General features: G+C 41.0%; 1 protein-coding gene across 1 annotated transcript in view; it reads right to left on the bottom strand.

Moving 5' to 3' along the window:
* Positions 1–13,523, bottom strand: part of nr3c2 (nuclear receptor subfamily 3, group C, member 2) — a 70,152-nt gene extending 56,629 nt beyond the window's left edge. Inside the window, exons 1-2 of the mRNA XM_070828515.1 lie at positions 13,194–13,523; positions 9,783–11,609 (exon numbers count right to left, since the gene is read on the bottom strand). Coding sequence (XP_070684616.1) covers positions 9,783–11,590 — 1,808 coding nt within the window. The 5' untranslated portion in view covers positions 11,591–11,609; positions 13,194–13,523. The remainder of the gene's footprint in view (positions 1–9,782; positions 11,610–13,193) is intronic.
* Positions 13,524–15,895: the final 2,372 nt, after the last annotated feature.

Below are 15,895 nucleotides of genomic sequence, written 5' to 3'. Positions count from 1 at the left end.
GTACAGTGCAGTAAAAAGTACAGGGAGAATGGCCAGATCTAGTATTTCCCAGAGCTGAGGACAGTATAGAGTTGGTGGCACCATCGTGTCCTATCAACAGTCTGACTGCGTCTTCTGTTGAAACTGGCTACTTTCTTTATAAACAAGCCAACACATACAAATACTGCCCACCATTCATCAGAATGAAATATCTGCTGCCAACTCACCATCTCTCTAGGTACTGGTACAACCTTGAAATCATGTTTCTGTGACATTTTTCTATACATAAACGGATGGCCAATTCAAATTTACTTACTTACAGAATGTACTTATATACTGTACTGTACTATATATATATATATATATATTACCTAATAATCTATATTATTATATTTTAAGTTTGACATTCTTCTATGGCTGGGCATCATTTGAAAATTAACAATACTATAATATCTTAGCTTTTTGAGCGATAGCATGTTTTTTTTGTTAAGTCAAGCCTAAAATTGTCAACATTTAGAGTTAAATCAGAAACTATCTGATCAAAGAATAAGCAAACACAATTAATCTGATATTCAACACTAACTTTTGGTGCCCAACAGTCAAGCTGTCCTACAGTTTCCATCGGAGCTCGAAAGTAGTTTCAATTAAAAAAAAAAAAAACATCCAAAATTATTATCCCGAGAAATGGAGACATCTATTCTTTTTTAAGTACCACCAACAAAATGTTGTTGACCTCTATTGTACTGGTGGCAGAAGTCATGAAAGAGACATTTCAAAACCTAGACAAATGAAACCAAACTATCTGCATGACTAGACACAACCTGAGGTAAGAAAGGGAAAAAAGTCTGTGTGTGTGTGTGTGTAATCTGAGAAAGCTGACCCTTTAATATCCTTTCAATTATGACTTTTCCTCTCTCTTTTACTGAAAACAGAAATCATATTACACTTTCTGCCAAACACGTTTACCCTTTTGCAGCATCAGGCAATGAAATGATCTCTCCAAACAGGTTCAGTATGATAAAGTATCTTTTTCTTTGAGCTGTCACTTGATTCTTGGAGCCCACCATTTACAGTACCTGCTGGGTCAGTGTGTCATAGGCTGCCGAGGCACATGATTTGTGTGGCCGTAGGAGGCCTGTCCCGAATAACAGGGATTCCATGGGATGGTCTTTTATGGATTTCAATAAATTCTTGACAAAGGACACAATTCATTTAGTTTTTTCCCCACGGCAGAGCAGGAGGACATGCCCGCTAAGTATGTGTTTTCTAGGTCACCACCATTACAGCCATTTTAAAAAATTTATTATACATTTCAAGGCGAACACATACGCTATTACCAAGTGTTTCTGGGATTTGAACATTATGTGGGCAGACATACAGTATGTTTTCATATATTTTTTCAAATGAAAGCTGCAGTACACATTATTAAGCAAATTGTTACATGCAATGTGTTAGTGTAGTGTGTAGTATCTGTGTGACATTTAATAGGGAAGTGGTTTTAGTGCTACACATCCTGTTGAATCAAGACTTAATTTAAAAACAATAGATTTTAGATAAAGCTATCTAATAAGGAGTTAATAAGGAGTTAGTCATTTAAAATGATGCCTCAGAAATAACATCTAGGCAGAAGAGCTAATAGAGTCTCCAGACCATGTAGGGGAAACTAAGTTGACTTGGTTTTGCTGTTTTCCGAGGGCATAACAGATCTTTTGTTACTGTTAACTCTGATTTGGGGCATCAGGGTCGTGAATTAAGCTATCAACAAATTTATGAATGTTTCAAGTCACCGTCAGCGGCAGCACTTTTCTGAGTCATGGGTTCTGCTGACATAAAAGTGTTCGTGGATGTGAGTGTTTGTCTGTGTTTGTGTGTTTGCGAGAGAATGAAAGTGTTACGTAAAAGGGCCCGGAATAACCCCCCCACCAACACACACACACACACCCTTCACTTTATTTGAGCCAACTATGCATGACCTACTTAGGGAACCTTTCAAGCTGAACAATTAACATTTTTTTGAAGCATCCTCCTTTATGGCATCCTTTCCATGGAGGAGCTGACAAGACAAACATTGGGTTTACACTGGCATGAATACTTGGGCAAACTCTAATTAAACATGAATGATAAAGGCATGCCTTGTTTGCTCAGTCAAGTATATCAGGATACAAGAGGAAGACAATAATACACTGAGAGAGTTGAGATGGGTTCTCTCTGCATCATCTCCACCTAAAATGAAATATAGATCTCATTGCTTTTTATGGTTCTAAATGAATAATGACCGAGCAATGAATTAGACATCTGCCTGCATTTAGTTCAACAAACGATTCTTTTTTATTTATGACAATAGTGATAGGCTCTTATGAGCAGTTAATCTTTGTAATTTGTGATTTAATGTGTGCATATTTTCTGGTAGTCACTATGTACTACTGATACCAGTATGTTGCTGTATCATCTCAGATGACAGTGTATTTCATTCAGCTTCACCTCCACACAAAACCAACTAAACTCATGACTCAGGCAACCTTTAAAGGTGTGCTATGTAAGATTTGGCCAGAATTTTAGTTTAAAACATTCAAAAATTAGCTAAAAATTCTAACAGAATGTGATAAAATAATAATATATACTGATGTTAGCATGCTAACCAGCTAGCCCCAGCCTGTCCTGTCTTCTAATACCACTTTGTACTTCATTATAGCGTCCAGTCTGCCCTCAGTCCAACATCAGATGAAAAAGAGGTAGTGTCGCCCAGAGGGTTTGTCAATCATGTTGAAGTTAATGCCCCCGGTTAGTCAATGAATGGAACATTTAACACAACAATGGCTGAAACTCTTGGCAAGCGATCATAATCACCATCCGAGCCACCCGCTCTGGGCAAGAAACCACGTTCAGCAGCAAAGTGAAGACATGATATAAAAAGAAGCAAACAAGAGTTAACATTGATGTGGCTTTCCACTGCTGGAGACAGCTCTTGGCAAGTAAAGAGATAAGGTTTGGATTTGAACTTGCAACATTTCTCTTTGAAACAGCTAACATTGGCTATTTAGCGAAAACAGAACTTTGCTGCAACTATCGACAGCACAAACCGTCCTGAAAAAGATTCAAAGTGGCATTGATGTGTGGTTTCGCTGTACAATGCTGCCTCCTGTTTGTTTGGAGCAGGTGACCAAGTCTTACATATTGCACCTTTAAGTCTACTCGTAGGAGATCTTTACAACTATTTCCGTGCTAGGTAAACTAAGTACAGCCATTCAGCTACAGTATTTCACACAGCAGCAAATCAGGACAATCATCGCCAAACAGAAGCATGCAGTATGCTTTGTTGCAGCTCTGGTATTTAGTTTCCACCTCCTTTATGCAGTTTGTTAATGACCTCAGCAACAGAAGGGAATGTCAGCGGTAGGTAATAGAGAGTAGATTTCCAACGAGAGGACTGGCCTGGCGGAAATCTGGCCCTCTGTCGCTAGACTGTTTCAGGAAGAAGTTCAAATGAGGACAAGACAAGCATTCAAATCCCAGAAGCCCTGGCCAGCAGTAACCACACTTTTATTGGGGTGTCAAGTCCGGCCTAGAATGTGTGCTGCTGTTGTTGTTTTTGTTGCGGCTGTGTTGTGTGCTTCAGTGTGTGTGTGTATGGCTCTGCGTGGGAGAGGAAGAGAGGAGACTTTTAACATAGTTTCTTTTCTGTGCAACAAAAGCATCCGATCATTGTGCCACACAGTATCATCTTGGTCCTTTTAAAAAGATTACATCCACTGTAGGCATTTACTCCCACGCTCAAGTAGCACAAGGTAAGAAACATCCATTCATAAAGCTGGAAAAAAAAAAGATGGCTTTCACTGTACTCTCATGGCTATACCTGTTATGATAAGATTGTTGGAAATTCAGATCAGATCTGTAACTTCTTTATGTTATGTATTTTTTTTTTTTTTTTGGTAGAAGCTAAGAAAAGAAATCTGACAACCATGGCAGAAAAGATCAGCTGAAAAATGCAATTCAATGTTATATTTGACAGAGAAAGCAAGAGTATTGTGGTATTTAACACAGCTTGCTAGCTATCAAATCAGTTCTAAAAGTCAAAATGGTGAGAATTTTAGGGCAGTAACCTTTACTTTCCCCTTTAAAACTGCATAAATAGTTTTTTGGCCAGCACAACAAGCTGTAAACACAACATTGACATATTATCACCTTATAAAGTTGTTGTGGTGAACTTGTTAGCAAAGATAGCCTATTAACACCTTCTTTTAGCTCTATTTTGGTCTCCACCAACTCCTGAGAGTAATATCTGGTCCTTTAGTGGCTAAATGTTTCACTGTGCTTATAATCTAGTTGATAACTTTGCCTGTCTGCCATGTGGTGGTGAGCAGATATTTGTGGTTTCATGCTGAAACAGCTGCTGGAACCAAGGATGATGAGAGTTTATGCGTCAGAAAACCAAAAGAAGGGATGCACTATGAGATAGACATATTCAGTAGTGTGGCCTAATGTAAATTTATAGGTGTATTCTCACATTATTTGGTTGATGAAAAACCCCAGTAAATTTTATAATCATTCAAAAAGCATGCACAAAGCCACACTCTCATCACACAATATATCCCCTATAAAATGTTTGTAATATCTGTGTAGTCTAGGATGACACATTGCATCTTTGTTCGTGTGTTCGTGTAATTTCTATCAGGAGAATTTCACCAACTCTTACTACTGATACTGCCTCACCACTCTGCACCACACAGCCTCCGATCCACCCACACCAACGGGTGATTGGCTGCCCAGAAGATAGAATAGGAAAGAGCTGGATCCTTGTAAGCTTGATATTCATATTCATATTCCTTTTTCATTCAGGTGTTTTATTCATTTAGTATATTTCCAGTGGACATGAAGCTTTTTTTTGCCATGCATAATTATTTATACCATTTGACAAAAGGAGACTAATTCCATGTGGCTATTTGTCTATTCTTACTGCAGAGGAAGGCAGTAGGATCGTTCACGTGCTTAAAGGCTATCTGTTATTCTAAAAATGCATTTTCACTAAACTTAAAACAAAATCAAAGCATGCTTAATTTCTGCTTGAGGGAACAAGCTAATTTTCATCACTCACTGTTGGGTTGATCTGCTGCACTGGAAAGCAAGTTTGAACTGCCAAAGAGCCCTGTACACACACTGTGATTTATTCATGCGCTTGCCCCAAAGTGCTTTGACAACAGCTCAGAAGACATTTTCAGTATAATTCAGTTCATTTGAACCCTGAACATGAAAAATTTTACAATTTGGTAATTTTAACATTGTTCAAGTGCAAATACGTCTTTACAAGTACAGTACAGTCTTTACTGGCCTCTTCCAAGGCCTGTAACTAATATGGTGTTTGACATAGATTTTGATGATTCATCCTAATTCGATTTTCTTAATGTCACACATTTCTGCTACAACGTACATTTACTTTGTTAAGATAACAGCGTGTGTTAAACTGTATATATTATTTTAACTGTTGGCTGAGATGAAGTATTCCCAGCATCCCTCAGTGGGCTATCAATTATCTTATAGGGTTTCAATCACGCTGAAAAACATGACCTTTTCACTCTTGTCCTCTTAACCCACGACAGTCAGAATAAATCATAAAATGCCTTTTGTACTCCATATTGATAAATGAAAAAACTAATAAATACATCTTGTCTTTTGCAATTAAGTTATAGAAACAATCGGAAGAATGTACAGTATGCTGTACACTGAGCACATGACAACTTTAACCCTGAACCAGTTGAATCCAATTTATTCATTAAACGTGTCTAGTTCTTGTCCTTCATGCTGCATTACTTTTTTATCAGTGAACAGGTAGTCGCATACATTCACTAAGAAGAGAAATGTATTACGTTTATGGAACACTCTTTTGCAGAAACATTACTATACGTAGTCTTATATAGCTTGCTTAAGAGTTATTGACATGGCTCATACTCTAGATTTGAGAAAACACCTTTTTACAAACATGCATAATCAAAAGTGTAAGTTGAAGCAGCTTCTCGTGTCTACAGCTGCCTAGCAAGAGAAGGAAAAAAGAGTGAGGCTAGGAAAAACACGGACCTGTTACTTGAAGTTCCCCAGCATATGTGCTTTAGATCAAATTTAACCCAATTAAATCGTATTCTTCATTTAATTACAATTGTATATTGAATTTGATACACGTGCATGCAATATAAGACAACGTCTTTGCCAGATTATTGCGTCTGCTGAGGCCCACAGCCATTCCCCAACACTTTAACCTGTAACATCCTTTTCACAACCCGAACAAGCAGCTGCCCGCTTTATAGTCAGGAACCCATAATGCATTGGGAGCCCCTGTGCATGCCTGGTGTTGGGATTTAATTGGATATTAGTATCCAGCAGTGTCTGAATTAATCAAATCATTTCCATCCATTAATTTAGTGGAGGAACATACAATTAAAGCCTTATTAGTGTGCTCTCAGGAGTATGCCTTTTCATCCCTCTGCAGAACATTGAGAGTTGGCCAGAGTCCAGTGCAAAGCTTTCTCCCCGCTTGAATCTGGTGCTTCCTCATGATGGGCACTCTGACGATCTACAACAACTGATTGCAAGTTTAATGCAAGGAAAATGTCTCCCTATAGGAATGGCTAACAATTTTAATGAGAGCTTACCTAGATGAAAAAAGCACAATGAAGGCTTCTATTTTGAGTCTTTATTATTTCTAAAATGATGAAATTATCAGGTCAGAGGGCCGACAAGTATTAGAGTAATTCTATTTGGTGTAATATTACTGTGAAAACCATCATAAAAATGCCCTAAATAGGGTGAAAAGAGATTTGGAGATTTGGGCAGCGAGCAAACATAATCCAGCGCACTAATGTAGGTCATTTTATGATCATTTCCATATTTATATATTTCATACAAAGCAGAGTCCTTTCATAATGGACTTCAAATTGTAGCGCACAGCTTTTTAATTATTTTTCAAGAGAATAAATACAGAATTAAACTTTTATGAAAGAAAGAAAATCTCAGTATCCAAACATCTAATCACGTATAACGCACCATTCTGGCCACCTAGTTTGTCTAAGCATTATGTTTAAATCAAACATCACATAAACACAACATTTCTGGTTAGGGCAACTAATTTTTTTTCCTTCCTCTCCTCTTGTGAATCTGAGTTAAAACGTTTTTGCACAGAGTAATCCAGACTGCTCAGATGAGCAGCCATTTTTAATTAAAACCATTTACAGAGGAAACCAAAGTGAGAAAAAAAAGAGCCAAGGGATTTTACACTCTGTCATCCAAGGCTTCGGCGGATCAAAGAGTTTTAGTCGTGCTTTTTAATGGTTACGTAACATTTTTGCCTATGAAATATTGGGCCATGTAGTCTGTCCAAAGCTCGGCACTACCACAGATTTCCTGCAGTGCAGTTTCAGATGCAGGCAGGATACAATAAGCCCGTGTTTATGTCTAAGTATAACTGTCAATCAATACAATACTACTGGTGAAAGAGGATACTGAAAGTAGGCAGCAACCTCTGAGAAATGTTAGATTTTTACATTCTACCTAAGACATTTCTGTGTGTGTGTGTTTGTGTGTACAGTATATGCATTAATTGTATGTATATATGTACATGTGTGTGTCTGTTTCCCTTCCTGGCTGGCTGCCATGTGGCCCACCTCTTACTGTCATCCTGTCTGACATTAGGGCTAAGCTGGATCTCATTAGGACCAAGGTGGCAGTGATCCCGTCAACATCGCTTTGGCTCCTGCCATATGGGTCGCCTCCAAGGTAACGGGCTGTATCAGTCTCCTCAGAGCTGCGAGCCTTGTTATAGCGCACACACACACACACACACACACACACACACACACACAGAGTATCCACTCTCTAGAGGAGCGTGCACTGTACGTATAAAGCTGAATAAACATATCAAACAGAGAAGACATATAAATTCTGATGACAAGATAATCAGGTCAGATCTGTGGGTGAGATGTAGTGTGAATGAAAACACACAGACACACACACACGCACACACACACACACATATATATATATATATATATATACACACACCGTGCTTAATGTACATGTTTGCCATAGGGAATACAAAAATATCACACGGCCAATCAAACGAATGGTGCTTTTTTTTAGAAGCTATGAATTAGGAAAACGATTTAGGAATTTATCTGGTCATCACCAAAACGTAATCAATTTTTGTATTAGATATATAGTTCAGTGTGATCTAATTACACCATAGTAAAAGGGGTTTTGAATACATACTGTTGAATAATAAAGTTTGGATAAATGCATAAAAGCAAAAATCATCATTATCAGAAACGTTTTCGTTAATTAGTTTACAGTTGCTGGCCTACGTGAATATGCAGTGAGGCATATAAATGCCGATAAACTGACTTTTTGCCAGTCCCTTCCTTGTCCCTACAACCTGAATGACAACAGCTGAGAAGAAGAAAATGAAAATAGACAACTGAAAATGCACAGCAATCAATGAGATCTGTAAAGTTGGTTTCTACAAATTCAATCAGGAAAACCTTTGATCTAATAAATCTCCAATTTGAGATTCTGTGCAACATCACTGCCCAAAGTCAGTCTGGAACTGTCATGGCCAAGTCACAGTCAAACATAGCGGAGCAACGTACACCGACATCCCAGCAGCAGCTCAAATACTGTACTTCTCTCACAGCAAGAGTTTGACTCGTATCAATGCCATGCTAGTAAACAGGAAGTCATTTACGACTTCATTTTGTGTTTCTTTGCACCAGCTCATAAAAACTGTGAATTTATTACATCCTGTGCATTAAGAGATGATAGTAATGTTGTATACAAGAACACCAATAGCCAGTAAATGTTAATAAAATATGTCATATCACACCCAAATTCCCAGGACCAAATACAGGACCACAAACCTTTCCTCTGATTTATTCTAAATAAACAGCAGCACCTCTGACTGTTCGGTGAATATACAGTACATTCATTTCCAATAATGTTACCATGTGTTTCATGGTCAGGAGTATGGCTTTTTATATTCACTGTTATTTATCGTTTTGATGATAATTTACATCCTTCAGCTTCACATTCAACTAGGACACCAGAATACACTGGAAGCACAATAACTGTGTCAAAGTTGCACTTTGCCAGATTGGCGGCTATTATGGATTTTTTTCCCTTTGGCCTGTTTGTTTTGTTTCAGCCCCCACCCTCACAAAAGCAACTGTTTATTTCATCAGTTTGGCAACAAAAGCATGCGATCAATCATTCATAATTTATCATTCCGCCAATGGCCTAGGGCCCATAAAAACACATATTTGCATTACACAAGGTCTTAGCTGGACCTCCCAATAACAGACCAATAAATTTTGTGGTTGTACATACACACAGGCCCCTGATAAGGGGTAAACTTTGCCTCTGTGTTACAGTAGAGCACAGGGCAGTGCTAGCAGAGATGATGTTGTGATCACATGCTACTATAACAATGACCTGGACCTCGTCCTTTAATTCCTGTTCCCCCAGCCAGCATCCCGCTGCCTTTCCCAAGCCCTGCTGTTGTTATTATTTTTGCACTATTCAAAGCAAACGCCCTAAATCCCTTGAGCAATATGAGTCCGACTGTAACAAACCGGCCCTCCATCTATCTGAGGGACATGCTATTACACAGGTAAACCAACAAAAAAGACATTATATAGGAAAAAACTATGCCTTTTCTGTAAAGATAAATTGGAATATTTATCACAACTCAGAAAGTGTTTTTTTTAACAGTTTTTAAGTCAGAGATACTGACAGATACTACAAAGAGATGTATTCATTCTCCTTACCTTGACATGCTGTCCGTGATGCAGTTCTGACCCGGGTATCCCTCGCCTCTGGCTGACAGTGACCCCTGTGACATGCCTGGCCGAGATTTCCACGACTCCATTAACGCTGTTACGGGCGAAATTAGATTCAACAAAGGGTTGGACTGGTCCCTCACATCATGCCGCGTGAAAGACATTGTTCCTTGCGCTCCAATCTGGTAATGGAATGAATGTCCACCGGAATTAACTCCAACAATGGCCGATGTGGGCATGCTGTTATTCTCTTGGTAATAGCTGCCATCAGTGGGCTCCTGCTTAACCCCTTTAGACAGGACATTGTTGGAGAACACATCGGTCTCATAGTTCCCATTCATAGAGGAGGCAGGGGGTCCTAAGATACCAGAGAGACTGTATTCATCAATGTTATTCCTAAGGGACAAATAGGTGGTCTCAGATGCAGGAAAGAGACCAATCGATGGTGACGGCTCACCATAGGGCTGTTGGTTCATACATCCCTCATTTTTATTTGGCTCACTTTTAATCTGTGTGATAAAAGGTGTGCTACTCGTATTACATTTGGAGCTGCCTAAGCACATGCTCCTGAAGTCAGTCCCAGGTTCGTTCTTGATGTACTTAACCATGCCCATCTGGTCGAGGCCGACGTTGAACACCTCCCCATCTACCATCTCTACTTTGGGGAATTCAAAGTTCTTGAAGTCCGTGTCTCTGGTCAGACCTGCTGCTTCTGGGCTGTTGGTATCGTTCTGCACCAAACCCAGCCCACCAGCGGGACTGGAAACAGGAAACCCACCTGAGGAGGGATTCTGTGGGCTGCTGACCGCCATGGTGCCCCCAATGGCCGGACTGGAGATGGAGGGCCGTATTGTGTTGCAGTTGTTGGCAGTGCTGGTGCAGCCGCCACCTGTGGGGCTCGAGACAGATGACCTAATGTTACAGGTAGTGCTGCAGGACGGAGGCGATCTCACACTGCTCATACTCTGGGGGCTGGACATGGGGGACCTCATGACATTGAGCGGGCTGGTTAGTGGTGGTGAGCCCACTGTGCTGGACTCTACAGGGCTACATGTGGCTGAATTCCTGCGCTTGATGTTTGCCAGAGTTGCAGCACAAGACGTCTGGCTGACAGGACTACTGACGGATGAGCACACTTGTCCAAAGCACGTAGGAGGACTGGTGGTTGATGACACCATATTGTTGCTGCCCCCGGGGCTAGAGATGCAGCTGGAGGTCTGCGGACTGCAGGACAGAGATGAGGCCAGCAATGAAGCTGAGCTAACCGGAGTCCCAGCCGTGCATTCTCTGGGGGTGGTGCTGGGCTGCTGGAAACCAAATGGCTTTAACTTGGGGCTCTTAGTGGAACCACACTGAGTCTCCTCTAGAGCCCGTCCACACACTGGATACATCTTCCCAGGGCTGGTACTGCCCCCGTGCTGGCTAAAGGCAAAGTCTGCCTCCCTGGCAGCATTCATATACAGGCCCATAGACTCAGCCACAGTCTTGGAAAGCTCCTTAGAGTCCATTTCCTGCTTATGACCATGGACAGAGTTGTTGAAGTGTGGGAGAACAAATGGCTGGTTCTGGCTGAGCCGGAGCATTGGCTGCTCCTGCTTCTTTGTATTGTTGTCTTTGCAGTCGGTGGTCGGGCTTCCAGCAGGGCAGCTAACATTGACTATGTCCATCAGGATATCACTGTTGGTCAAACTTGAATCCTCTGTACTGCAGCAGTGCTCCATGTTGCTGGGGACCTGCGACCATTTGTTCTCTGTATCACTTCCATCAAAGAAACTTTGGTATCTTTTGGTCTCCATTGCTGGCTCATTGATTCACCTGGCGAATGAGGAAAAGAAAAAAGAAACAAATGAGAAAAGTTCACAGTGCTGTTGTTTCAGCTTTAGTCCAGCTGCACGCAAGGCACTGAATAGCAAGTGTTTTAAAATAATTTTCCTTCAGACAGAAATTTAATGTTTCTTGTAAAACTAAATTAGGTATTTGGGAATATGCAAATTACGCTTTAATCTGGAGTGTAAATATGGTATTTTTTGGTTCTGGATACATGCCAAAGCAGTAAATCCAAATTAAGTGGATACAAATCCAATAATAAGGCAAAAAAGGCAGGGCAAAGGAATAAGGGCTCTGTGAAGATGTAAAAATATTTTATCTACAAATAACACATAGCAGATTTGACTTATTTTGATATTATAATGGCCTACTTTTACAGAATACCAAGACAAAAACATAAATCATGCTGTGTAAACATTATGTTAAATCAGTCCATACAGTATTTCCTCTCTCTCGCAGATAAGGCGTCTTATCACTGCACTACAGGAGATGTACAGTCTGATAACTTGAAGAAAACTGCGTTGCAAGGGTTAACGAGTCTTCGTGACGTCGTCTGGGCTTTTCGTTTAAATTCCCACCTCTACTGCGCTTCTATTGGACAGCTCGGACAGAAATCCACCAGCTTTATGAGGCCGCTCGTGGATTGGTCCGAAAGCTGTCACTCAATAGTTATTGCTCTTGCAGCCACAACATAGCTGCGACACAACTTGAAATGTTGCCTTAGTGGCAGGAGCAGCACAGTCATGTGCAAAAGCATCAACAACACTGGCAATATTTAGACACTTGGCCAAACGGAATGCAATGGGGAGGCATTGCTTAAGGTGATGTTTCACTATTTATTTGGCATGCTACAGTGCACACTCTTTGAAGGACTCGTAGCTCTGCAGCAGCCAAGATATCTTAAGTTAAGAGTTATTTAGGTTGCCGGCAAAATATCTCTTGCACATCATGTGCAGATCCTTGAAGTGAACGTAATAATGAAAGAGAAAGGCTATCAGCCTGATAATGCGTCCCTCTTGCTCCTGCCTTGATATTGTCCTGCCTCTGTAGGGCATGCAACTCTCTGCATATCTCTCCATTTTGCGTTTGCGCAGACTAAATACTAAAAGACGATTTTTGCTCCGTTGTTGCAGCTGAAGTTATCTTTTGCTGTGTAAAAGTGGTTTCGTCGGTGGCTTTTTGGATGACAAGAAGATCTGAGAGCAGAAGGAGGAAAATATAAATTATTCAAATCATATTTTTAGAAATAATTTGACGGCACTGGGTATTTCTCAGCACCTCTTGACAGGTGCCCACAGGAATATAGAATCTACTCGTAATTTTAATATTATTATTGCGGCTATTTGTGTTTGTGCATAAACTTCTTGGCGACTTTTATCATGGAGCAGACACAGCTAACGGTCCCGGTTCAAAGTTATTAGATTTCTCTCCCGCAGCAAATGGACCGGGGATGCAAGTATTCACTTAACAGACTGAGCAGCGAGGAGTTTGCTCTCATTTCTCATCTCAGACCCACCGCCAAATTAAAACGCACCCACAGTCAAACAGTGCATGAGCTCCGTCCTTCCTTACCTTAATTACGACATTCAGAGTTGTCAGGTGGCCGTGTTGCTGGGCAGCGATAATCCAGAGGACAAAAAAAGACACGCAAAGCAAAGTCAGTGAATATCAACAAATGTGTTTTGGCTACTCTTGCCAGCACATAGTTTGCAGTTTGACAGCTAGACGCACTGGAGAAGTCTACTGCGTATTATCACTAGTAATCCTCCACAGCGAGCCGCTGCTCCTGACAGGACGAACGGCAGCGACGGGTCGGACGACAGCGGCTGATCATCTCACATTATGGCCGCAGTTTTGCAGATTACCGATTCCGGGCCTTGGATAAAAAAGAGTATTAAACAAACGAAGGAGTCGGTCGGACTTGAAGTCAGAGCGACGTCATTCTGTGCACATGGACCCTCCTACTGCAACGAGTGCAACACAAACTCCGAGGAGAGGGGGAGAGGCGAGGAGGGGAGGCAGGAGGGGAGAGAGAGCGAGAGAGAGAGAGAGAGCGAGAGAGAGAGGAGGAGGAGGAGGAGGAGGAGGGGCTCAGCGCAGGTAGACAGAGCCGCCTGGAAATAGGGCACCATGCTCAGTGCGGTGTTGTTTGAAATAAAGTCTCAGGATAACAGCGGGAAGCAGTCTGTTTTTATTATTATTTAATTAAAATCTTCCTCACAAGTTTGTTATATTTCCCTCTTTGTGTTAAATCCTCTCTCCTATTCCCTCACCGTGCTTTATGCTGGGGTTTTTTTCCTTCTTTTTTCTGGTGTCTATCTCAGAGAAGGTTTGCCAGAGTGCACGTTTACGCACAAGGACACACGCGCGCACACCGGCAATTTAGATAAGAGGAGGTGAGAGCAGGAGCGTTCCCAGCCTCTCTTCACAGTTAACATAGATCTTTTTTTTTATATATATATATATAAAACGAAACCGCAAATATTGTTCTACTGTAAGAGTGAGATCAAATCAAACTGGTGCCCTGTAACACCATAAGGGCTGCCTCCACTAGGTGGAGCAGTATTGCTGCTGCTGTCAGAAAAGCAACTCTATTGAGTGGTCAAGATGTCACTTAATTTACTCCATGTCAAACTATGGTAAAATCCTTCATGTCACGCCCCTAATGAGATACAAACTCAGACTTCATGTGTTCAGAATGGATTTGAAATGTTGTTAAACTGGATTTTCTTCTAATTCAGTTCAGCCAGTTTTGAAACTGTGGTTGTCTTTGCTTATGAACAATCAAAAACCATCACCAACAAACTGCCATGTAGAGAAATGTGTAACAAAACTCGCAATCACGATGCGCTCACAGTATGTGTAGGAAGATGTGTTTTTTGTTTTTTTTTGTTAAATTGAAGCAGAAGTAGTCTGGGGTGTGAGTTCATAGATATGCAGCATGCATCAAATGTTATATATTGTTTAAAAATCCTGTAACCACTGAAAGAATAATGGATAAAAGAGATATATAGCCACAGTTACTTCAAGAGCTATCAGACACAGTCAAGCTGGTATGCTGTAGCTTAGATGAGATCAGTATGGCTCGCTGATAATGTTCTGTGGTGCACTCACGAGAAAGTAGAACACGCTTGTGCTTATCGGTGGCACCAACAACAACAAAAATGGCTGCGACGCGAACATTTGGATTAAGCTGTTATTTACATTTTCCTGCCGATATTTCATGGCACTGATGTGTGGAGAGTTTGGTTTTATTCCATCCAATAATCAGTTTAATCTGCACAGTTGTCAGTCAGCCGAGTCACATTCTGCAGTGCTTCATGTGGCCGCACCAAAGTGTGCATGTAGTTGGGCTCTATACATTAGTTTGAATGTTTCTCTTTATGGCTTGTCTGGGCTCTCCAAGCCAGCCTGTAGCCATTACCCAAGCGAGGCAGCAGCAGTTAGATTAGTCAAAGCCATCCAAGCAACACTGCCCACCTTCCTGATCTGCCTGTTAATCACCCATGAATGGGGACCTGCTTCAGAAAAAGCAGGAGAATTGAGATATAACCAATGTTTCCCACCCCCATTCACGCAGCTCCCACTTGTCCATTGCACATAATGGGTGCCAGTCAAACACATCATGAGCAAATCTAATTTTGCTTTGCATCACAGATTTTTCCACAGTGACAGAGTCATAAGAATTTGCAGGCTGACAGCAGAACACGGCTGATATGAAATCAGTAATAATTGCCTCCCTCATTGGTAAGAATTCAAGGCAGCTCTACTGAATCCCACTGAGCTTTCAAGCATCATAATTTTAGTCGAATCAGTGATAATCAAACTGGCCTAAAAACACAGTATGTTTGTGTGTGTGTATTTATATATATGATGGAGTTAAAAATAGCGATCTCAGAGTAGGGGGGTCCTTTCGGTTGAGTGATTGTTATGATTAGGAGCAGGCTTCCACTCCAGTTTAGACACATAGCAGACAACCCCTGTAGCTGAGACGGCCAAAAGCATAACACAGAGAGGTGCATGCTGCGCCTCATGGGGACAGGTGAACTGGAGCATGTTAACTCTGAAACAAAACACTCGTCAACTCAGCAGAAGACCCTGTCCCAATCGTGTGTGGTAATTACAGAGGTAGTTTTAATCAGGGAAGAAGTCCGTCATCACCGTCCTCCCTCAGCTGCTTAGTGTTCCAGTTTAGCAGTTATTCTTGAGGACTATTCACATCTAAAGTGTTAATAATGAAGCTGTCTCAGAAGTGAGACACTTGATTGCCATTT

This window comes from Pempheris klunzingeri, chromosome 3, assembly GCF_042242105.1.
Source record: "Pempheris klunzingeri isolate RE-2024b chromosome 3, fPemKlu1.hap1, whole genome shotgun sequence".
NCBI classification, from domain to species: domain Eukaryota; kingdom Metazoa; phylum Chordata; class Actinopteri; order Acropomatiformes; family Pempheridae; genus Pempheris; species Pempheris klunzingeri.
The sequence above is the reverse complement of the archived record's forward strand: the minus strand, read 5'-3'. Positions and strand labels throughout refer to the sequence as shown.